Source organism: Lepisosteus oculatus, chromosome 8, assembly GCF_040954835.1.
Source record: "Lepisosteus oculatus isolate fLepOcu1 chromosome 8, fLepOcu1.hap2, whole genome shotgun sequence".
In the NCBI taxonomy this organism is placed as follows: Eukaryota; Metazoa; Chordata; class Actinopteri; order Semionotiformes; family Lepisosteidae; genus Lepisosteus; species Lepisosteus oculatus.
The window spans coordinates 32,356,506-32,382,869 of NC_090703.1; the positions used below are offsets into that span (position 1 = coordinate 32,356,506).

Genomic DNA, 26,364 nt, shown 5'->3' on the forward strand with positions numbered 1-26,364 from the left:
GCGTTGGTTTAACAGTCCGGGTGTGGCAAGCCTCTAATGTTTAACCTTTAACTGTTTTTTTATCTACTGTATTGCTTTGAGATGCCACTTTTAAAGGTGATATGTAAAATAAAGTTTTTTATTATTATAGAGAAACATGATCAGATTTTCCCTGGTTCAGAAAAAAAGATCTAAAGTGCTACACCTAACTTTCTTCGATGTAATTCGATGTATTTAAAGCAGTGAACTACTGTAGGTGTAACATAACATTCAGAAATACAATTGAGAATAGTTTTGTGGTATTTGTTTAGATGAAACGTTCCTAAAACGTATAACGTAACAAAATTAAAGATGATTAAAATCTGTAATCTTTCCACTTGTACTGTATGTCATCGGAAAGTTTCTGCTTTGTGTAAGGATGGTTTAAAAAAGTAATCTTAAGTGGTGAGAAAGCTGTGCTCAATGTATTTAAGGGACTTAAAAGTAAAAGGAGTTGCTTCATATTGCTTGACTAATTTTAAAAACTAAGTTATAAATGCAGACGCTCCCTCGGTGCCGCGCCGGGTGTAAATATCAAAATATACATTTGTCCCGGGCAGAGGCCGAAGATCGCCCGGCTGGGGTGCGCGGGGAAGAGCAGGACACTAGTGAAAGGCGGGGTTTAGGAAGGCGTACAGCCTGGGCAGGTATAGATTACACTTTTCTAAAACGTATTTGAAATATAAAAACGATCACAATCTAATCCTTCCACGTTTGATCCCAAAATCCCAAGAAATATAAATCTAAATGGGTAGAAAGCTATGCTGAAAGTTTATTAAGATACTTAGAAGACAAAGATACTGTATCAATTTATGTTGATATGGCTGATTATGATAAAAAAACACATATAATTAAACACGCGTTTGCGATTTAAATCAAAACACGATTTAAATCAATATAAATGTTTATATTGTAACGCATACTGTCCAGCTTCCATTTCTCTATAAAAATTTACTCTATTACACACACACACAATAGAAGCAGGAAGCAGAAGCAGGGACCGTTGCAGAAGGGAAGAAGGTGACTATTCATTGTTATCAAAAATGACTTAGAATCGATCATGTTGTGATATTTTGAAATATAAATGTCAATTGATTGTCCATAATATCGCTATTCTATTTTTTCGAAGAAATGTTTGTTTAAAGAAAAGTCCAGCACCAGCTAGATTTGAACACACAACCCATGAGCTGGTAATCAGGCACGTAGACCAGTAGGCTACAAGGGAAGTCACTTCAATGCTTAAAATATTTAGGGAGAAATGGAATACTGGTGTGTATTTTTTCTTTAAAGTACCAAGACCAGCTATATACTGTATGTTTATGTTCCAAAATTAATATCGTTTATGGCCTTCACACGCGTTACAGTATGCTCCAATTCTTTTTATGCTCAGCTACTAAGATTTCCCTTCAGTGGTAAAATTCAATATCTACAACGGGCACAGTAAAGACGTTTACTGTAAGTCTTTACGACAGACCAACGGACCACGAGTGCCTCTGTCGGTCAACCAATCAAGTACCGCGGTACCCCGCGTCATCTTGCGTCACGATGCGCGACGCCGTAGCCAATTACCTCCGGTACGTGTCTGTACCGCGCACTTTGAATGGCTGCATCTGTATAACCCTTTTCCCTCCTTTTACTTAAAGAATTGTGTGAAGAAATCCTAAATCACGAAACCATCACTTATAATAATTCATCCAGATACACACACTCACTCTGTAGCCAACAGGAAACTATAATTGTGGACTATTTTTATATATTCAGCTATGTAAGAAACAAAGTAATTCTCTGATCAGGCTTTGAACTGCCTGGGTGCAGCCCACTACATTACAGTCCATTGCTTATTACCACTATAAGGACAATAATATATATTTTTAAAAAATCGAAAGTCAAATGTTTTCAAAATGTCCCCTTGTGATATTTTAACTGCTTAGTTACACGACTCCATATTAATATTACTATCAAGAGGTATTAAAGCAGTACACCTTTTATGAAATCCAAGTGTCTTAAACATTTAATTAAAAAGTAAGAATCTTACAGAGTACACAAAAAGATTCAAAGATGTTCACGAGGAAGAAAAACCACCCATTTATTTACAGCTTTTAAAGTCATGCAATGTTTGAGTTAGGCAGGAACACATCATTGTATCTTATTTTTATTTTGTTTTTTAAAAATTAAAATAATCATTTGCCCATTGTGTTGATAAACTGTTCCTCAATTACTGGCAAAAATTGTAAATTGTAAAAAATAATCCATTCCCCCTTCCTCGTTTAATTTAATTTAATTTAATTTCCATGGAGAAATCCTGAAACACAAAACCATCACGTACAATATAATCCATCCGGTTCCCTGTTGAATCACGCTGACGGACCAGGTTCAATTCTAGGCGGTGTATTATATAGTACAGTTTAAACTTTTGTTTTAAATTCCAAGTTAAATTATAGGCTGATTACTGACTGCTTACATTTGGATTAAGACAAAATATAGATTTTCTCAATTCGGGTGTAAACCTGAAAGAGACACATCATGTTCACAATAAGCTATAATAGTGGACTATTTTTTTATGCATTCGGCTCTATGAGAAACAAACCGAAAGTAATGCTCTGATCTCGCTTTGAACCGCCTGGGTGCAACTTGCTACATAATGGTGCCCATTACCACTACAAGGACAATAGAAGTTTTTTTTAAAAAAAAAGAAACACGTCAAAATGTTTCCAAAACGTCCACATGTGATACTTTAGCTGCTTAGTTACGATTCCATATTAATATAACTTTCAAGTGATGTTAAATCACTAAAACATAGTTTTGCAATAACAGCAAGTGGTGTTTTTACTACATATTCTTAGAAAAGGATACAACGTTATAACTTTTTATGAAGTACAGAATAAAAGCTTAATAATAGAACAAGCAAGTTAAAACCAGAACCCATGTAAGTTACCAAGTTAAAGACTTTGATGCATAAAATATATATGCATAATTTAAATATTTATGATAAAAGTGGAAGGTTGTGTACTTTTGTCCAACTGAGCAATGTATCTTTTATCAAATATACCGACTTTTTAATGTTTAATGATTTACATGCTGTAATACACAGTTTAAAATTATTAGTCTAAAGAGTATACAACTTCAATTCTTAATTGGAAAAAGATAGTTCCTCAGCAGTGACCGGTATTCGAAACCTGGTATTTTCTGGCGACAGCTCAAATGCTGTACATGAGATGATAAGCTTTATTAGTGGTTTTACAAAGTGCTTCCAGATACTATTTTCATATTTCAATTCGCATGCAGTATAATGCGGTATATTGCTCCACATCCACCGCGTTTTAACGCAGCGTACCTCAGGCTTTTTGAATGGCTGGATCTGTAGCTAGGCTTTAGCATCTAATAAAATATAATTAATAATTAAATTAAAATCTGAGATAAACTTTGATTAAAAATTAAATAAAGGCAAGTTAGACATATTTCAATTTGTTCAATTTGCCAATTTGCATTTCTCTTATTATCTTGGAGAATAGTGTACAGGTAGACTTCAATTATTTGGAAATTTGGAATTTTTGGAAAGTGGGTATTGTTTAAATTATATTTGTTTAATAATTATAAGTTGTGAAGCTATATCAAAATGCTAAAACAATAAGTGCTTTTGATTAATAATATTCATTTTTAAGCACCACAAAGACTATACAATTTAATTAAGGACAGATGAAAAACTGAAATCTGCCAGATTACAACATATTGTTTTAGAGAATTATCAGTGGTACAATGATTTTAAAGCTGTTACATTAGTGTGTATTAAATGTTAAAGATTAAGTATGATATATGTAATAGGTGTTACACATTGTCTAAATTAAATGGATAATATATTAGTACTTTGTTGTCTTTACAAAGATAGCACTGCATGTTAAAAAGAATCAACAAAACATCCTGGTGATTTTTTCAAGAAACTGAGATTTTTGTTTTGACACCACAACTTAAATTTCTCACTTCAAAAGTCAGTGGAAACTAAAATGTTAACAACAAAACTAGAATTGTATTATTTTATTATAAAAAATCACAGTTACTCAGACTGATATGCTGCATTATTAAGACGTTCTTCAATATACCTTTTTTTTTTGCCGTGTCCGATTTGCAAATAAGAATGGTAAAAGAAAGCTCACTAGTTCCTGTCAAAAGATCTGTTTATCTTTGCCTGTTATCAATGGATTACAGTCAGTTGAAGTAAAGTAGCAGTAATAGAACTAAATAGCACCAAACCTCTTGGGTTGGGGAAGAATTAATGGAATCTTGTAGGCATGTTCTCAGGTAATCAATATGGTTTACTTTTGCAACACAAACAGTGATTTTTAATTTACTGTAGCTTTTTTATGGGCCTGGGGGGGAACCTAAGAATAAAAGAATAACCTTTGAATTTAGTAAGTTAATTCCTGCCTTGAGCTGATATGCCAACAAGACTCATGTAAAGTACTGGATGTTATTTTTTGGATTCGTGAGTAAAAATCTTATTTTAATTATTTATTTAGCTGTAATAATTACGAGCTTTGAATCACATTCAGCACTATTGCAATTGAATAATAATAGGTAAAAATGTAAAAGAGCATTATTGACATGTAAACACCGATTTATTTTACTTAAACAACTGTTTCCATATATAATTACGAGCTGCCTATGGGACTCAATATACTGACAACCATTTGTATGTCCAGTGCATTGCAATGTATTACTGTATGTAACTTGCCTGTAAGTTTTTTTTTTCTGTAATCCTCTGAATGGCCATCATGCTAATAGGAACGGGTACCTTGCCTATAGTTTTACAGAATTTTCTTAGCTACGTAATCACTTGCGTTACCAAAGTTTTAGTAATTTTTTGTGTATTGTATTTTATATAATCATCAGCTGTACTGTAGATGACTAGGAAGTGTCTCTAAGATTTCAGATAATGAGTGTAACACCTGGCAATGTAAACATTTGAAGCTTCAAAGAAAATAATATGTTTGCAGAGATTTAGGGGGCCCAGTTCCTGTGATCAAAGAAATCATAAAGTTTACCCTAGTTATGTTCTGGGTAAATGATTAAGTGTCAATCAACAGTACAGAAAGACACCATATAAGATCAGATCAAGAGAGAGAAAAAAGAAGAGAAGAGAGCCCAAAAAAGAGGAGACAGAAAGAAACAGAACTTTAAGCTTGTGCCTGGCAAGAGTCCCTTCTTCATGATCATCCAAAAAAAAACATGTTTAAAGCTAAGTATTTGAACCTTGATTAAGAGATCCTGGATTTCCTGAATGAGTAATACCTTGGTTAAAAACGTCCATCCATGGTGGATCCAGTTTAGAATAGTTTAGAATACAAAGGCAGGCTCCCATTTATGTTGTAGCATCGGGTTTGCACAGAGAGATTTAACTGCAGGTTGTATTGCATTTAGTTTAGAAAGCAGCTTATTTCTTATTTTGGCCCCTATAGGCATTATTTGTCAGCAGTCTGAGGTTTTCTGAGTGGTCTAGATGCAGATCTCTGAAATACCTTCTTTATAAACTTATCAAGAGAAACTTGTATGTTTATGTTGTGTGTAGTGTGTCACTGTCATTGTTAATAAATATTTGTTTCACCAGGGGTGCCTGAATTATTATTCTTTTTACCAAAACCTCTTGGGAAAGAAAGGAGCTGGGAGGTTACTTTCAACGACACAAACCGGCACAAACATGCACTATAGCACTCCTTGTCGCACCGCGGTTGGATCAGCGTATTGGTTGAACATGCTCTTCATTCTCACAAGCATGTCATAGAGGGGATGGGAGACGTTGTCTATGATGGCCATTAATTTGGACCCCATTCTCCTCTCAGCCACAACCTCCAAAGGGTCCAGATCAGACCCAATGACAGAACATGCTCTTTTGATGAGCTTGTTCAGCCTGTTAGCATCTCCTGATCTAATACCAGAGCCCCAGCATACCACCACGTAGAAAATGACACTCACTACAACCGACTGATAGAACAAATGAAGCATCATTATACAAGCTTATATCCATCTTGTTCGCTAGGGACCTCACATTTTACATAATAATCAAAGGAAGAGAGGGCTTAAATTTCCTTATTTTCGCTCTTCACATCACACCAGCCCTGTAAGCAATAAAAAGCCTCTATCAGTGACTAGAGGGTTTCTATAGTAATTGCAATAGCTATTTATAGCTTTTCTTTTAATACATTTTAGTAATTTTATGGGTATGCAAGTCTTGTCTTCAGAAAAAAATACGTAGAATCTTTTACATTTGTCCAAAATGTCTCAAATTTTTATCCAAGCTAGTAGGCACACAAGGCAAGGTCTACAACTTGAATAATTGAAAAGACAGAAAGAAGATGTCTTGGGTTTTTTTCTGCCTGGTAAATGGGCACAGTAAGACATAAAGGAAATCTGATAGTTTACACTTAATGCCCAATTGGTTTAGCTTCCATTTAAGCCAAATACTAGGCCTCTACTGTCTATAGTTTCAGAGACATTACAAAATCATTGGAAATGGAAATGGAAATCATTCCAGGTGGAAATTTCCTCTGGAGGTCTGTGACACCAAGATATACTTAATAACTGTTTATATAAGCCTAAAGTGTAAGACCACAGTAGTATTTTTTAAATAATTATAATTTTTGGCACATTAACTTTTGTGATTTGTTATCACTTCTGAGATCACTTCTCCTGTGGTCATAGACTTTGTCAGATTACTCATTGAGTTCATTTTCAGGAAGTCTGTTGTATGAACTATTTTGTCACTAATTGCTAATGCTGATTCACTTGGTTTCTCCTGTGATCATCTTTCAGAAAGTACTGGGTGTCTTGGGTGTCAGATTGTTTTATAGATAAACACAGAGAAACACAGGGCAATGGCTTGTATCTAATAAAACTGATTTGTATATGAATGATGGTGTATGAATGTATGTAATGAAATTGCCACCAGCTATCAACTCTCATTTCAATTGGCAAATCTCATGGTACACTATCTTTTTCCCTTCCTTTTTTCATTGTTTTTTTAAGCAACAGTAATTTATGATATCTTGCACTGATGTCATAAATTGAAGCACAACCTAGAAAGTTGCATAAAGGTGTACTTTAGATGGAACAAGGGCAAGTATTTGGTTGGATGCCAGCAGGGATGGGGGGAGGAGCCCGTCTCTACCTCCTTAGTTCCTTTCCTGATGTAGCTGAAGTGCCCTGGGTATGGGTGAGATTAGGTTTTGATCTTCTTCTTAACTTTTGATTTAAACTCCATTGATCATACAGAGTCCTATTGCAAAGCCTTTCTGTGAGATATACATTCGCACTGAAACTTGCTTCTTGAACAGTACTGTAATGTCAGTTCATTTCTTTCCTTTTTCTATGGCTTCATCACATTAAACAGTATATTAGCAGCAATGAAATGAAGTCTATTTTTCAAAAAGGAAAAAAAAAACTGAGATGTAAGTACATTTTTGAGAAGAGGTAGAATAATTTATATTTTCAGTTATTTAAATTTAAAGAGAATTCAATTTTATATTACAGAAGATTCAATCCTGATAATATATATATCCAGACTTTTTGTATTGTTTTAGATTGTTCTAGATTTTTTTCTAGCATTATCGTGTGGTCTCTTTTTTGTGGAACAGTTTTAGACAGGTAGAATGGTTTTTCTTTTCATTTCCCTACCATGAGGTTTTGATGTTATTATTTTACCTGATTAGCCTGTAGCAAAGAATGTGTAGCTTTGTCACCTTTATGAGGCTTACAGCTGACTCTTGTGATCTCATCATAGCAAATAAATCCCGTTTGTGACACCTGACCTTTATAGTTTTTGTGTTTTCAATGTCTTTTAAGGTTTCATCTTTTTCTGTTTCTATTTTTCTCTAGTTTTACTAGATGCATTTTAAAGATCTTTTCCGATTAGCCCATTGTGAGACATCTTAAAATGTATATGATTTTTTTATGGTATATACTATTTTTTCTAATGTTTGTGAAGGTTATGTGGTTTAGGTATAAGATAAATCTAACAATGAGGCTATTTGTTAGAACACTTGGTGAAAATGGCAATTGATCTTTCAATTAAACCTAACCACAATGTATTCTAAAACCACAAATGCTCTAAAACTAACATTCAACAAATCGCATATGATTCATATGTCGTTTACCTAGCTCAACTGGAATAGAAGAAAAGAAAAATGTGCTCATCATCTCTTTCAAATATAGTAGCAGTTAGGATCAAGGCAGGGTTATGCAGTTCACAAAATGACAATAAAAATAGATGTTAAAAATTAAAAAATAAACTGCTAACCTGTATTTCAAAAATATATTTGAAAGACAAGGTTCAAATGTGTATTCTTTCCAGAATAATACAAAGTCATTCTTATATAAATATATAAAGCTATACAATATTTACAACTATGTATTATATCTCCATTATGTTATATTTTAAAGAAAATACTGTAAAATGATGATTTAGATATATGTACAACAATGTAAACAATTTTACACAATATTTCAGACAAACTTTGGAATATAACAAATGAAGTTTGGTGATTGCAATTTCGGTTGTGTTTGTTCATTCTGATGATGAATTGGCCTTTATATACCTGGTAATGCTCATGGGACTTTTTGCTATTAACAAAGAAGATTATGACTTTTCTTGCTTACAGGAATATCATGTTTCATAAAGTAAAAAAGCTCTACATTAGATCAGGGAAAGCTGTTTTAGTGTGTAAAGTCAAATACAAAAATGTAAAGTTTTAACATAGAAAAGGATCCATCCTGCCTAAACAGTGATAAAAAGGTTGCCAACATCACTTAGAAATGTTTTATAAATAGAACATATTAGAGTATTTATAGAATGACATAAATTGGATACTTATATACTTGTACTGTAGGTTAATTACTTGTTACAAAGAAAACTTTACTCCTGAGACCTCCAGCTTTAGGTTCCAGTTATAGCACTTTTCCAAACACAGGTTAAGCTCTATGAAAATGGGTTTTGACATGGGTAACAAGAATCCCGAAGCTGATGAAGCATATGTCTGGGTGAGTGAGGGCAGGGCAGGGTGGGTTTCAGTTGACTGGTACTCTTTCCACTCTATGACACAGTGGCTCTTGTGGCCTTAAGGGGGCTTGCAAGCCTTCCTTCCTTGTCTTGCTGTAGGTAAAGGATGCAACTTTCCTCCAATCCCTTGTATGAGGACATGAGGTACTTAGCTTTTAAGACAAATAGATACTTCTGGAGATTTTTATATCAGACACTAGAGAGACTTGGATTTAATGATAAATTTATAAATATAATTAAAATGATTTATTCAAATCCAACAGCAGAAATCTAGATCAATGGGAATCTTTCTGACAGATTCAGTTTAAAAAGAGATACAAAACAATAATGTCCCCTGTTACCTCTCCTGTTCTCTTTGTATATATAGAACCCCTGGCAGAATGGATTAAGCGAGACCCAAAAATGAAGGGGATAAAATTCAAAGGACAAGAACACAAGATAGCATTGTATGCAGATGATGTCCTTTTGTATGTGGATGATATTAACAAATCATTTGCTGGGGTTATGGATCTCCTGGAGAAATTTGGTCAGATGTCAGGGTACAAACTAAATATAGAAAAAACAGAGGTTTGTGTCATAATTATACTCCATCAGATCTATTAAAAAAAAGGTTAAGCTAAATTGGCTATCAACATCTGTAAAATATTTGGGAGTACATTTATCAAAAGATTTTTCCAAATTGTTTAATTAAAATAAAACCCTTTAACCAATAAAATATGGAGTTTGCTGCCATGATTTTTATACCTTTTCAAATTTTTTTATACCTTATTATACCTTTTCAAATTTCTTCCAGTAGCGCTCCCTGCAACAATTTAATTAATTGGATAAATTGATTTCAAGATTTATTTGGAATGGAAAAAAAACAAGAGTTAAATTTAAATCACTGCAACAAACCAAGGAAAAGGGTGGTTTAGCCATGCCATGTCTAAAATCATATTACCAAGACGCTCAATTGAGGTATCTAATCTGTTGGTGTGATCCAGATTATAGTGCAAAATGGAATCAGATGGAGTCTCTGATTAAGGATGAATTTCTGATACAGGCAGTTTTGGGCGATAGATCACTGGGAGATGCTGTATATAAAACAGCTATACCCTGGGTAATAGTACCAATTAGAATTTGGTTAAAAATAATAAAAACCTGTAACTTGGAGACAGATATTAATGTATTAAGGAGGATATCTTATGATTCAGATTTCCCTTCGAGAAAATCTGATACACATTTTAAAATCTGGACTATGAGAGGGATTACAGCAATATGTACCTTGATGAAACAAAATCACCTGAAAAACTTTGAAGATTTATCACAACATATAACCTAGAAAAAAAGACTTCTACAGATACCTCCAAATTAGGCAGTGTTTAAATAACTGGGTAAAACAGCCAAATTCAAAGCACAGTAATAAATTGCTTGATCATTTCATAGCTTCGTACCAGAAATGTAACCAGAAAAAAATAATATCAAAACTGTAAAATAGCATTGAAGATATGAAAAAATTAAATAAAATGGGAAAAAGAAAATGATAAAACAATTTCTGTAGAACAGTGGAAAAAAATATGTAGATTTCATCAAAGGTCCACCAGATCATAAGTTTGCAGATATTTCTGTTGAAAAATTTGACTAATTTTTCATTCATCTTAACATTCAAGCAAAACAAAAATGAAACAGTTTTGGAGGTTAGAGAACAATTAGCAACACATTCACACATATTCTGGTCATGCCTGAAAATACAACAATATTGGAAAATCATACATTTTACACTTACTAATATTCTTACTAATATAGTAAACCTAGAAACCATTTGAATTATGTTATGTATTTGAGTAATTTTAAATTTAACTACATGGAATTAAAAAATAGATACTATATACCAGGAATTTTTAAGCTGCTAGTAAGAAAACTATCACAAAAATGGTTTACTAAAGAACCCCCAACACCAGAACAGTGGATCAATGTTGTGAAGGAGATTTATATAATAAAAAAGATCACCCTTTCTCTTAGGTTACAAGCAGAGAGGATTAGCAAATACTGGCAAACCTGGATTGGGTTTGTGGCCCATTGAGACCTGATTTTGTTCTGTGAAAGAGAATGAAACTATATTTTGTCTAGATTGTTAGTTATTTGTTTTTGCCGAACAATTATATACAAATAATATAATCAAACAATGAAAGATGAAAGTTGTAAATTATTTTACTTTGAACTGTATATGTTATATTTGTAAATTCTTTCATTGTTAAATAAAACATTAAAAAATACATAATTATAATCCTTACCATAACCTAAATCAAACCTAACCCCAGGTTATTGCAAAATACAGCTTGATCCATATAAAATCAGTTAAAATTATTGGAAGTAACAGGCTTAAAAATATTTAGCAACCCATAAAGTAACAGATGCAGTAATCTAAATTGTTCATCAACATTTGTGTTAGCAGAAAGCAAATTGCAGTAAATTACAGTCTGGTCTGGCATACTGAATTCTGCCCTTCACTCCTCAAAGAAGATTGATAGGGGGCACATGTGTCACTAAGATGTTTTTTGAAACAGTAACTTCCATTAAATCTTTTTTTCTTAGTCTAATAATTCATATTTTTTTTAACATATAACATTTTATTTCCTATCTTCTCAAATATTAACGTGTTTTTCCTCAAATGTGTTTTTTGCATATTTCAATTATATTAATTCAATTTAATTAATTGGAAATTAATTAGTTATTACTGTTGTCAACTATGTTACTTTCATGTATTTGTCTAAAATAAAAAAGTATTTTGTTTAATTAAAATGTTGTATCTGTTTTTATTCCACAAAAATAGAAATATAATCTAATTTGCTCAAATTGATTAAAAAATTAATATGACTTTTGGGAGAAAAGTAGTACCACAATGGGATTTTTGTTGTTTCGTATTTAATAGATGTGTAACCAAAGTTCCTCTTTAGATAAAAAAAAACAAACAAAATAAAAATGGGTCAAGGGACTTGCTGTGACCCAAACACTTTTCTAAATTATTCAGTATGTCTGTAACAGAATTGACAACAAATATTGTTTTCATTTATGATAGTATCAAGTAAGAAAATTTGATTTTCCTATTAAAATGCACCAAATGCTTTGTCTATATATTTGAAGCCATGTTATCATAAAATAAAAAGCTTTTTAAAAAATATTATTATTTACTATTTACTATTACTATATGTTTCAAAATGTACTGCTATTGTAGAATCACCCAGAAATTTGGAAAGAGGAGCAATTGCATTCATGGCGCTGTTACCACTCCAAAATGTTGCCGACAGTTGACAGAAAGCCATTAAATTGCTAGAGAGGTATCTTTGTCATGTAAATTTAGTCATTTTTTGTTAATAGACATCAGGAAAAAATGTTGTGAAACTTTTATATAAATATGCTGACAGAAAGGTTTTCTTCTGAAATTCTGAAAAAGCTTAAGATAGAAAAAAGTTTTTAACACTTCTTAAAAGTGTTTTAAAATACTTTATTGATGGTTTGGCAACATTGGTACTGTTAATTGTAATAGGTTTGGTCAATTAATAAAGAAAAGCAGCAAAATCACTGAAGCAAATTAAATTAGCCTTAATGTCCTAAATGCTCTTGACAAACATAGGTTCTATATTCCCAGGTGTAAACTTTTCAGACCTTCTCTGAACTTCACTGAACATCTATGTGAAGTGGGGCATCCCAACACATTGTGATTCTGTTACAGGCAATCAATTTGTGAACTGTAGACTGCAGTTTCACTTTGTTAATTTCTGTGAAAATCTTACCTGAGGTATTGAATGTGCCTTGATAACAACTCCTGAAGGTAGTCATTCTCTACAGTATGTACAAAGGACTATGACTGTATTTAAGTTTGCAACCATCTGTGCCAATTGAATTAGTATGGTGACTCATAAGACAATGAATGTATGATAATTGGCAATTTAGTAGTTTGGTGAAATTCTAATGAAAAAACGGCCATAGTTTATAAAGAGATAACATACTTTGGTATTAACTCACCTGACTGACAAAATAAAAGTCATGGCTGAGGACCATAACCCCATAACTTGCAAGGACCAGAGTTTTGGGCAGCCTGGGAGCATTTATACGTAGGGGAGTATGACATCAGAATTTGACCTCCTCCTGAATGTCTGTTAGATAACACCATTTGTCATGGTACAATGTCTTATTTCAGTCCTCCATTGTTTTCGTTCTGTCTCTATAGAGCATGTTCTGAATCTCCCTGAATGGCACAGATCCTTGGTTAATTGATGTTGTTTCTTAAATTGTTGTACAGCTTAAATTGTTTCATTCAAGGTTCCTTCATTTCCATGCATACACATAGCTTAAAGAAAACACTGGTGCAAGCTAATAGCATAGGAACCCTGTCATCTCTTCATCTGTACGTCCCTATTAGTATGTCTCTATTAATTTTTTGTTAATCTTACGTAGTTTTTTTTCTATATGAAACACTCCATGATAACTGCTGTCATGGAAAATAATTTGATGAGGCAACATACTGATTCCTTTACTAATTAAAATTCTGTGGACAAGGGTTCTTACTACTATTTTCTATGCCATGTAGCGCTAGCTATTATGTTTGGTCAAATGACATATTTTTATGTTCTGTTTGTGTTAAGCGTGAACAGGTTAGAAGACATTTCTAACAAGGTTAATGTGACAAGATAAGTGCTTTATCATGCTCCTAAGAATAGGAAGGTAAGCATTAATAGAATTTCTTTTGGTGACCATCAAACAAGCACATATACAAAGCTTGGTAACAATATATTGTTACCAATAACAATATATAACTGCAATTACCAAAGCTTTCAGTAGATCCTAATTTGATGTTATGGTTGATACACTTTTTCTGGCGTGTTCTTTCAAAGGTTTTAAAAGTCCAAGCAGAGCCACAAGCCTCTTTTTGGTCTGCTTAGTAAAAAATGGAAATATCTTGTGATTCTATCTTCAGCGGTCACTAGCTATTATTTGAAGTGCAAGAAAATAGCCTATAGCTCTTGCATGTTTATAATGCTGTCTATCTGTGATTACAGGCTTTTTATTTTTACTGAGTAATGGATGTCTAATTAGTTTAAGCAGGACTTTTGGGCTGTATATGTTATATGATGGTCTGCAAGTGAAGGGTAGTCACTGCTTTTAATCCCTCACCATGTTAGTAGTAGTAACATAGAATCTCTTCATCTCATCTCACTGAATACTCCCTTTTCTGCAGATTTTAATGATTCTGGGAAGTCTTCAACATAGGAGCTTTGGATAAAGCTGGCTTGTTATGGAACTGGGTTGATGTTTTTTTATCTCTCTGTGCATATACTTTTGATGGCAGCCTTTTATCTGGTTAGGCAGGCTTTGTTTGGTCTTGATATCTCTTATTGCAGCCTGCATTCACTTTTTAGATTATTGACAATGTATTTTAAATAAGTGGTGAAGCTTTACAACTGTATCCTATGCTTTTAAGTTGTGAAATGCAAGAGCTGTGTCTCCTATCCTTTTTGTTTGTAGACGTACTGCAAAAGTATGAAGATGACACAACATTTGCCATTAGCTATAATTGTAAACGTTTACTTTGTGATATAATAATGTATGATTGAGGCATATACTTGTTAATATATTTTTCGTATTTTATAGCTCTGACTGAATTGAACAAATATAAGATGTAACATGATTCATACTTTGTTCAACATAAAATGCTCAGGCTCCAAAGTAGAAAAAATATTCAATATTTTAGCAAAATGTTTTTTAGTAAAAACTGAAGGGGACAGAATCACTGTAGACTGAAACTCCAGATGATTTCACAGATTAAGCATAATTATAAAATCAAATATTTATCTTTAATCTTAGGTTGTGTTTCTAAAATATATGGGTGTGTGTGAGGATATTTGGAAAAGATAAGATGCAAAAAAATTAGTTTTAACTTTTTAAGCCTATAAGTAAAAAGCATATCACTATAGTATTATACAGTACTGCACACTCATAGTTATACATTAAAGGTCATGCATATTTAGTGTTCAAATGGAAATATTTTATTGCTAAACAATATATCTGGACATTGTATTTAAGTAGCATGTCATCATGGTCTGTCTTTAGGCTACACTAGAATAGCAAAAATATTAGCATTGTGATACTATATGTTTGCAGCAAAAATAGGTTAACTCACGGGTTATCTTTTTATAACATGCCTTGACAGCTTATTTTTTATTTTCCTTAATAAATATTTGTTATGGTTTTGATAATGGAAAAACTCTTCATCTTCTCTTATAGTCCAAATTGTTTATATTTTCCCTCTTTCACCCAAACAGAGTTTTCTGCATATCTTTTTAGACACTATTTAGACAGTTGTGTTTTTGGAGCAGCTTTTAATTAATAGCATTTAGAAAAGCTTGTCTTCAGAGGGAGCTGCCAGTTCATTTCTTAAACCAAAGCCCCTGAGTTTTAATTGTGTTTGTTTTGGCCAGGTTCTGTTCTGTTGTCTGTCTTCATTAGCAGTCTGACAATCCTGTGAATGATATGAGACAAAGCTTCCAACTCAAGTACTGCTGTAGATCATGAGAAAATCTTTCTTTGTTTCCTTGTTAAATACGTTTGCCAGTCATTTCCATACATCCAAGCATCCTTACATGAAAGTCCACCCCCTAGTATTCTATGTGCCATTCAACCTCTGTTCATCTTGATTTCATTCTCCTTAGCTCTTTTAATCATTTATATTAATTTCATGCAGTTTATGATTGCCACAAGGTGATTCCAACTCACCAAAGATTAGCTTCCGTGCTTATTTTGATAACTTTAAACTTTCATTAATCTATAGTGTATATCCATCTATTTTCTAACTGCTTTTTGCAATACAGGGTTACTAGAGCCTATCCCAGCAAGCAACGGGCACATGGCAAGATACACCCTGTATGGAATGCCTGTCCATCACACAGCATGCATAGAAAAAATACACACACTCGCACCAGGGCCAGTTTTTAATTAACCAATTAACCAAGTCAATTAACCTACCAGTGTGTCTTTGGACTCTGGGAGGAAATTAGAGCACCAAAAGGAGACCCACAGAAACATGGGATAACACGCAAACTCTGTGCAGATAGCATGACTGCAAAGACAGCAATGTTAACCACTGCACGACTGTGCCGCCCATCTGTAGTGTACAAAATCTCCCATTTTAGTTGCTATATTTTTGTGCTACAAGCATAGTGGTACAGTGTTAGGCTTGCTGCCTGGCAGCACTGGGCCCTGGGTTCAATTCTGAACCTGTTGTGCTATCTGCATGGAGTTTGTATGTTCTCCTTGTGTCGCTTGGGTTTCCTCTGGATGGTCTGGTTTCCTCTCTGTGTCAAAAGACATTCCCAGAAATTGGCCTGAGTGTGGGTGTTTGTGCCTGTTTGAGCCATGTGATAACTGGCAACCCATCTTTGGTGTATCCTGCCTTTTGCCCGTTGCTTGCCAGGATATGCTTTACTTCCCCCATGACACTGTATTGTCTAAAGTGGTTAGAAAATGGATGGATGGATTTCTTTATCATGTTTCATTGATTGCATATGCAGTTTTAAGTTTTAAGTGGTTTCTGAATGTTTGGGTGTTATATTTGCAGATTAAAAAAAACAAAAATCTTTAAAAAACTGCATGCAGAATTATTAATTTTGTGACATATAATAAATTGATACAGTAGGTCACATTAAGAGTGATTTTCTTACTTAAGGCTCAAGGTATGCAGCATGATATCTTTTTTACAACAATATAAACCAATCACATGGCATATTAATTTCATATAAAAAACAAGCTCATATTTCAATGAGAATTGGCTCTGGAGAACCTCTTTTTTAAATCTGGTTTTGCTCAAACAGCTGTCCAGCATGGTAAATAAAACATTAGCTTGAAACAACAAAAAATAGCCATATTTCATAGTACATTTCAGAAAGCAATTAATAAAATAAGAAAATTAAAGAGAAACGACAAAACATTTAAGTGTAAATCCTCAAAAAGAGCCTAGGCCAAGAACAATAAAAAAATAGGTTAAGGCCAACACTTTTATACTACTTAAAGTAACTCTCCAGATTCCATGCATATTGCTGTGATTTATCACATACCAGGGACTTTTGACTGCTTCTTCATTATTCCAGTAGACTGTGCAGTCAATTTAGACGTCCTTGCAGTAGTTGAAATTAACCCACCAGCATGACATCAAACATGCATCTCAGCTTTTGTGTTTGTAATAAATGTCAAATAATGAAAAGGTAACAAGGGGCTAAACATGACACCTGCTACATAGTAAGTTACCTGGCCAGCATGCTAAGTAAATTGGCACTGACTATCTTGCAGACGTTTGCATTTGTGAATGTGGTAGTAGTGGGTAAATATTTTGGTATCATTTGTTTTTTTTTAATCTCTTCAGTCTTTTCATTAATAATACAGTCAACAATAAAAGAGTACAATACAGAGAAATATAACATTCTAAGCATTATTTTAGGTCTGTTTAAGATTTCTTAGGTGTACAGAAATGAGTCTAAGAATTTGTTTTGACATTTTTTTAGTCACCAATTGTGAGAATATTGTTACAAAAATCACATCATCCAAAAGAAACATTTATATGTTTATATATGTAAACAAAGAATAATTATATTTTCTTGTTTTTCAAATTTCTGGAACTCTTTTATTATATATATATAGTATTTAGAATCACTTTACTTATGTTTGCAACACTTTTTTAGCAGAGAACAACAAATACTTTTTCAGTATCATTAAAATGCACAGGTGGAGCTTTTTTACAAAGCTCCAACAGGCCTTCTGATGTTCTCAACAGTACAAGTGTTAATTATGTAAATTTTATTTTTATGTTGCATATATTGTTGCTAAAGAAATTACAGGACCACCTGGGATTTGAGTTTAAAATATGCCGTTGCTTGCTAATTAATAGAATGGATTATTTGAGAGGTGCTAAATGAAAAGCACTATAGCACAAAATATCTGTTGGTCTATTCTAACAGCCTGTTAAAAATGCTTTCTTTAAATTTAGCGGTATTCCATTAAATCAACTAAAAAGGATGTATATACTGTATCCTCTGTTTCTGTAAGAATGTATGCAGGTCAAACTAAAAGAATGGCAAGCCATTGCTGGGTGACCTTCTACTTCATGTATTTAATGGATGCATTGTACCAGTGGTTTGGTATAATTATTTAATATCTATATATTTTATTAATTTTGGAAGGTCAGAAATAGCATATCATTCTTGTTTTTTTTTTTAGTTTTCTCAAATTAGTTGGTACTTTATTCTGTCATTAAACACTATCTTTAATTTGAACTAGGTGAAGTTCTTTCGTGTGTGATAAGACCTTTTTTCAGCAATTAGGTTGCTGTTGACCATAGCATCAGCGATTAGATTTAGAATACCCTTATCAATATTCAGGAGAAAAGGTCTGTTTGTTCTTATACATAAGCCACAGAAATACACATCTTATATGACTAGAAGAACATTAATTGGCAATGGTACATTTTAAAATGTAGTGATGACACATCACCTTTCACACTGAACTTGAACTTTATTGCCATATGTAACCGGTACTGGTACAATGGAATTCTTACTTACAGAAAGTCTCTCGATTGTAAAACAAGTGTAAAAAACAAAACAAAGTGCAAACAGTGCATCAAGACAATGTACAAACAAACAATAGACAATGTGCAAGTAAACATGCAGACAGTTTGAATGTAAACAATACAGACGTGTAAACAATGACTGGAGACGTACAATAAATAAATTACAATGAGGTAGATGGTGATGGTGTAGGTGTGGTCCGAGGGGGATGGCTAAATGTGTTCGCCAGTCTCACTGCTTGTGGATAGAAGCTATTGAAGAATCTAGTGGTAAGTGTCCGTATGCTCTTATATCTTTTGCCTGAGGGCAGTGGGGTGAAGAGCTCATGCCCGGGGTGGTGACTGTCCTCTGTGATGGCCAGAATTCTACCACGGCAGCGGTCCTCATAGAGCTGTTTAATCTCGGTGAGACCGCAGCCGATGATCTTCTGGGCCATAGTGACCATTCTCTGCAGTGCCTTTCTTTCTCGCGAAGAGGTGTTGCCATACCACACGGTGATCCCGTTGGTGAGGACGCTCTCGATAGTGCAGCGGTAGAAGTTCACCAACACATGTATTGGCATCCCCCATCGCTTGAGGCACCTCAAGAAATAAAGGCGCTGCTGAGCCTTCTTCATGATAGAGTCAGTGTTCACAGTCCAGGTTAGATCTTTAGAGATGTGAATTCCCAAAAACCTAAAGCTGGTGACTGTTTCCACTTCCGTTTCATCAATACTGAGTGGGCTCTGAGTGTGTGGCCTGTGTCTCCGAAAGTCCACTATTAGCTCTTTCGTTTTCTTTATGTTCAAGTCCAGGTTATTGCTATGACACCACCTAAGCAGCTGTACAACTTCATCCCTGTAAGTGGACTCGTCATCATCACTGATCAGTCCTATTATAGTGGTGTCATCGGCAAACTTGATGATGCGGTTATTGCTGTGTCTTGTTGTGCAGTCGTGAGTAAATAGGGAGTACAACCTTGGACTCAGACAGCAGCCTTGTGGGGTTCCAGTGCTCAGGGTGAGTGGTGTTGATATTTATTGCCTATCCGCACCACCTGTGGTCTCCCGATAAGAAAGTCCAGCAGCCAGTTGCAGACAGAGTTGCACAGACCTAATCCCCTGAGCTTTGTCACCAGTTGACAGGGTATGATGGAATTGAATGCTGAACTGTAGTCCACAAACAGCATTCTCACATACGAGTTCTTAGTGTCCAGGTGTTCCAAGGCTGTATGCAGAGCCAGGGAGACAGCATCATCCACTGATCTGTTGTTCTGGTAGGCGAACTGCAGGGGGTCCAGGGACTCTGTGATGGAGGAGTTGATGTGTGACAACACCAGCTTCTCCAGGCATTTCATCACCACAGATGTTAATGCTACTGGGCGGTAATCATTCAGGCATGTCACTTTTGTCTTTTTGGGCGTTGGAACAATAGTGTTTTTTTTAAAGCAGGTGGGGACCATGGACTGTGACAGGGAGGAGTTAAAGATGTCTGTAAACACTGTGGTCAGCTGGGCTGCACATGTCCTCAGGACGCGAGGTGGTATCCCATCAGGCCCTGCAGCCTTACGGATTTTCACCCTGCTCAGAGTCTTCTGCACGTCCTGCTCTGAGAGTTTCAGAACAAACTCGCCCTGCACACTTGGGGTCTTCTCAGCAGTGCCCGTGTTCAGAGCATCAAAGCGGGCATAGAAGTGGTTCAGCTCGTCAGGCAGGGATGCGTTGTTCATGTCAATCTCCTGGCTGCAGCCCTTGATTGCAAAAAACAATCACATCACTTAAGGCCTTTTTTAAGGTATTAAGGTATTTAAGGTATCACTTAAGCATTTCAGTCCTGAAAACAGGATTTTGTACTTTCTTTATTTGCCGAGCTAGAAATGCTATCTGGATCAATTGTCATATTGCAGGGCTTAGTTACAGTAACTGTAGATATTTGTGAAGTGTTAACACGTTAAGGCACTATCAATGAAGACCAATGGCTTTAAATTAAATTAAACACTGAGAAAGTAATATTGACAAGGTAGAATGTGCATTTTACAAAAAGCAGAAAGTAGTTTTAATTCTGTCTATCCATCTTTTGACAGAAAGAAATATGAAAAATGCCACAATTAGCCCTTTTATGTGTGATTTTTGCTTCTAATTTCATATGTATAATATAGTCACTATTTTATTAAATGAATATTAATATAAATTTGCCTGCAAGAAATCTTTCCTGTGGCATTTTTCTTTCAAATTCTGACAGTGTTGTTTCATGTGTCTGAAAAAGAAGGTAATCTATTTGAACATCTGTATCCCTCTTGAGAAACTGAACTGTTCCTCCTTTACAAAAAAAAAGACAGTGTATTCCAAACTTGAAACCTGACTGATCAAAGCTTCTTTTTTTCAGAACATCCTTTTTTCTCTAAATTAGACAATTGGGAACTGGATATTAAAGAGCCTGGTTAAATGGTTTTGCTTTTTAACTAAATTGTAGGCAGTTATTCCAAATTAAACTAAACTGTGGGAGCACACTATGCAAAGATCTGCATGTTTATTGAAAATAACAAAGGGTGATAAAAATTAAACCCCAAAATGGCAAAAAAAGTACCTAAAAATGTTTTTACATTAATTTATCAAATTACCAAAAAGTGAAACAATTTCTATCTGATTAGCATATTTAAGTTACAATGTTGTATGTTTGTTTGCTAAGATGCTTGTATCTGAGTCATAGTGATAGTTAAGCAGTTTGTACCATGCAGTCCTGAAATTTAGTCAGCACAGTACGTAATAAAAAGTGCCAGCACTTAATCCTAATGCAAATGCTTGTTCCACAAATTATTGGGATTTATATATTTTAACACATTTATCTCTTTTTACTCTTTAACAATAAGGGAAGAAGACAATCACAGCTTTTGTGTTTGTTAGTTTCCCTACATCTTTTAAATTCATACTGAATATAATTTCCAATTAAGATATTTGGAGGGTACTATGCCTGTCAGTGATTTTGACTGTTATTAATTCCACAAGTGCCATGACTAACTATATTTGAAAAAACGGGCTTGGATTTTGTGATTGTAATGATACAAGCATGTTACAATAGAGAAAAGAACTTCGTCAATTTAATACTTTTTAGTAATTTACAATAGAATTTAAAGGTTAATTTACAATGAGGTTTTCAAAAAGTATATCATACAGATAATATAAAATGATAAAAAGTGGGTATATTGAATAATTTGAAATAATTCCAATAGATTTACATTATCATTTAGTACTAGAAATTGTCTTGTCCTATGAGGCATCATCAATATGGAATAGAATGTCCATTATGCTTAGTCTGTCTTAATAGTAGAACACGTTACCCTTTAAGTAAATGTTGCTAACACTTTTAAAGTGTGGCCAATTCTGTATTGTAACAAGGATTTTTCTTAGTTCATAGTAGCAGCAATGGGAGTCCATTGCTGTTATCATAATTTGTCATTGAAATATATTTTGCTATGGTAAATTATCATGTTTTCAGGTAAATACAGAGAACACACTAACATTGAAAAGAAAGTTGGAAAAAATGTTCAAATAACAATAAATATTTGTTTTATTACAGATGTTAAATATTTATGGACTATGCAACTACATAATATATAGTCTTCTTAATTAATTCCATACCCTTAAATAATCTTTTAAGAAATTTGAATATAATTAAAATAAAAAAAGGCTTTACATTTTAACTAAAATTAAAAAATAATGATTTAATTTAGGAAGTAACAGGTGTGTAGTGAATACAGTGCTATACAAGGGTACAGTGACATTGAAGAAAAAAACACTAGACTGATCTTTCAGGCATGAACTCACCATTTATTGCTAATGATTATGATCAGTCAAAGACAAATGTGTTTACTTCATTTGAAAACACACAGTACAGTGTTTACTAAGCTGTAAGTATATATTTTCAAATACATTCACTGTACACCTATAGCATTCAAAATGAAATATAACTTAATTGAGTCATTCAATGATCCAGCTCATGTCCACTGTTGTATAACATCAACATGTTCTTTAATACTTGAAGCATTTTCTGCCTAACCTGGTTGCCTGAATTGTATTCAGGGTGTAAACAGAAATGTTTTATCTTGTGTTGCAGTCACAGCGTCGAGTGACCTTCCACCTCCCTGATGGTTCTCAGGAGAGCTGCAGTGACAGTGGCCTAGGAGACCATGAGCCCACAAGTAGTACCAGCACTGCCAACCCCCTACCACTGGGCTTCCCGCAGGAAGATTACTATGAGCAGACCTCTCCCAATAGCCGCACAGAGGGCGATGGAAACTCTGACCCAGAGTCCAGTAAGTCTTACCTGCCCCTGCCAAAAATCCCTGTTAAATATTATAGGTGATAACAAGCCAACTGCCAATGCCATCAGTAGCAAAACAAAGGCCACTGATTATATTTAAAATAAGTGGGGATTTTCAATTCATTTTTTTATTTTCCTATTTCTTTTTTCATTGTGTATGCCTTATCTATTCATTTAGTAATAAGGTGATTGTTGCTTATGATCAGTATTTATAAATGTATACAATTATTTTTAAAAAAAAAACATATGTCCATAAAAGGAGTGGTGCATTTCTTGATTCTAAATAAACATTTTTGCCACACACATACATTAATTAATTTACATTCTATTGCTTAAGGTAAGCGTATTCTTTTTTAATAAATCAAAACTAAGACTTTTTTCACAGAGTAATTTCCTTAGCATTGGCCCTAGTTAATGATTTTTATTTTATTTTGAAGCTGCTTTTCTCAACTATTCTAGTGCCTTGATTTAATTAGTATGAAGATGCTTTAGGTGGGAGAGTGCATTGGTTAACTGCCATTATCACAGTATGCTTAAATTAATCAGAAAACAAATGTCTCATATACTATATGTGGGAATACTCTTCTCCTCATCTCAATTTCTACACCTTATCTTTGTGAGAAAAGTGACTGACTGTTTCAGCTGTAAAATGGCAAATTAAAATAGGAATGCATTTAAAATCTGCATCATGTTTTATCACACGTCCTTGGATGGTATTAGGCAATCGTCTTTACCATCTAGACATGGAAAAGTGCTTGTCAATTCTGTCAGTGGTTTTGTGACCTTATAATGAAAGGGGCTTTGTATCTCTTGTTCATCCCCTTGGTATATTATAGTTTAAAGAAAAATACATTAAAGCTATGGTAGGTTCTTTGATTTAGCGTCCATTTCTGCTAGGTAATCAAAAAGCAATGAAGGTCTGTGATCAGCATAGATCTCTTTATTCTGTGAGCTCTACTGATCCATGATTTCACTACAGTATTACATAGACTGTCTTCAGGCAACAAAAGATTTGTTTTTTAAGTAACAAATTTATGGGAAATAATTGCTTACTGGATGTTCTTATAATTCCAACTTAGAAGTGTCTAGTACTGGTACCATGGATGGATGTTTGCCCATTTATGCCTTCCAGCATGTAGGGGCAGCAACATCCTGTTGCTGTTACAGTACCATTTGTTTTTTATGGGACAGGACTGTTAGCCTTTTGCCCAGCCACCAACATGGAGGACCTGGCACCCAACATGGGACGAACCCACTACCCTGAGATTATGAGTCTCATGCTCTACAAACAGAGCTAGTCTGGGCTCTACTGGTACCATACCTGGGTAAAAACTCAAAACGTACCATTTTATTATCTCTAAAAAAATAATGAGAACATAAGGACACAACAAAGAGTGGGTGGTCCAAGAAACATTCCATCTGTCTTTACTCCTCTGTGGCTTACATTTTTATTACCAGTTTAATAACTTCCTTTGTTGTTAGCATTTGATAGCTTTGTGCCAGTAATTAAACTTTGATTTAAGTTTTCTGGGAAAGTGCTGTTAAGATAGCCTACCAAGCACATTAAATATCATAGTATATTAATAGTAGTTCTCATTTTTTATAGTTTTTAAACCGTAAGCAGTACAATTAGCAAAGCCCTTTTTTGCATATTATTTAAGGATTAAACTCCAACCTAAATCTTTTTGTGATAAAATCTACTTAAATATAAATGCAGTATAACAAATCTTCTACTGATATGAATAATGCACTTATTAAAGGAGATCACCCTTTTGAAGGAGTCCTATTTCCTTGTTACAACTAGATCAAATATTAATGGTCCTAGAGTCCAGCCCACTGGCTCTGTTGGCAGTTTGGAAACAATACAAACAGAATTGTGTCGCATTTGATCAAAACACTATCTCTGGGAGCTATTTCAAGCACAAAGCTTAGTGTGCATTAACAGACAGAATATTTTGAAAAGGATATAATGAAAAAGAGTTAGTCACACAAACTCAGTGTAGCAGCAGAAGGATATATTATTAAACATGTTTATGAGCTATACAGATCCAGCCATTCAGAATGCGCGAGGGATACTGTTGTAGTTCACAGTTCAGTGGCTGAGCGAGACTGCACTAGTCTGCGGTAGCCTGCGGGAGTCCACAGCATTTTAGATATTTTCAGTAATGTTACTACAGTTCTTTGTAAAACTGAAAGGTGGAGCTGTGAAAGCTTAACTGGACGTGTGGAACATTTAGGCTGTTAACAGAAAATGCCTGGTTTTGAATCCCGGTAGGATTACAGAATTTAATTAATTTAGACTTGTATTAATTTTAAACTGTTATTATGCTGTAGCTTGTGAACGTGATATGCCCTTTTCAGCTTTACATTCACATAGAGAAAATCCAAAGGTAAATTTATGTAGCAGAAAACAAAAACAGTACTGTAATGTACCCAACAGTATTCTACCCTCTTCATAAATATTTTATGCATCAAGGTCTTTAACTTGGTAACTTACAGTGGGTTACGGTTTTAACATGCTTGTTCTAATATTATAAAGTTTGTATACTGTACTTCATAAAAAGTTATAATGTTTTATCCTTTTCTAAGAAAACATAGTAAGAACACCAGTTGCTGTAATTGAAAAAAAAGTTGTACTTATTTAATACCACTTCATAGTTATATTAATATAGAATCGTGTAACTAAGCAGCTAAAATATCACAAATGGACATTTCGGAAACATTTTGACATCATTTCTTTAAAAAAAACAAACTTTTATTTCCTTGTAGTGGTAATGGACAAAGCATTGTAAGGTAGCACACTGCACCCAATGGTTCAATGGTAAAAATAGTCCACTATTATAGCTTGTTGTTGTCTCTGGAGTGAATTTGTGTATCTGGATAAATTAAGTGATGGGTTTGTGATTAAGGATTTCTTTGCAGAATTCTTTAAGTTAAACAAAGGAGGGAAGAAGGGTTATTTTTATAATTGCCAGTAACTGGAGAGCAGCGTACCCCATATGTTGAAACTGCACCATAACAGTTAAGACAGACGGGTTACACCTTCAATTGAAACAGTCACTCTCTCTGTCTAGATGCCAATGTTCTTGATATGGGAACAAGAATAAACTGTTGCTTATTACACTTTGAGTTTCTGACAGATTTGACTCTATATTCCTGTCATTTAGCTGAAACGGATAAAGAAATCGTGCAGTTATTCTAACAGACAAACTAGGAGCGTTACAGAAGGTGATTTACTGTACATTATTTACTCGGAGGCAGTTTAGTTCAAAGAAGGAAGTCCGTGAAGTTCCCCTGTTTATTGGTATGAAACATGAGATGTCAAAGTTCTGTACAGAATACAGAAAAGTGAACGCTGACACTCCTCCATACACTTAAGTGAAGAATTAATAAATATGCCAATGTAAAC

The 26,364-nt window shown here is 34.1% G+C and overlaps 1 protein-coding gene across 1 annotated transcript in view; it reads left to right on the forward strand.

Annotated features, from left to right (window-relative positions):
* Positions 1-26,364, forward strand: part of pcdh11 (protocadherin 11) — a 481,629-nt gene that overhangs the window by 232,614 nt on the left and 222,651 nt on the right. Inside the window, exon 4 of the mRNA XM_015351117.2 lies at positions 22,749-22,947. Coding sequence (XP_015206603.1) covers positions 22,749-22,947 — 199 coding nt within the window. The remainder of the gene's footprint in view (positions 1-22,748; positions 22,948-26,364) is intronic.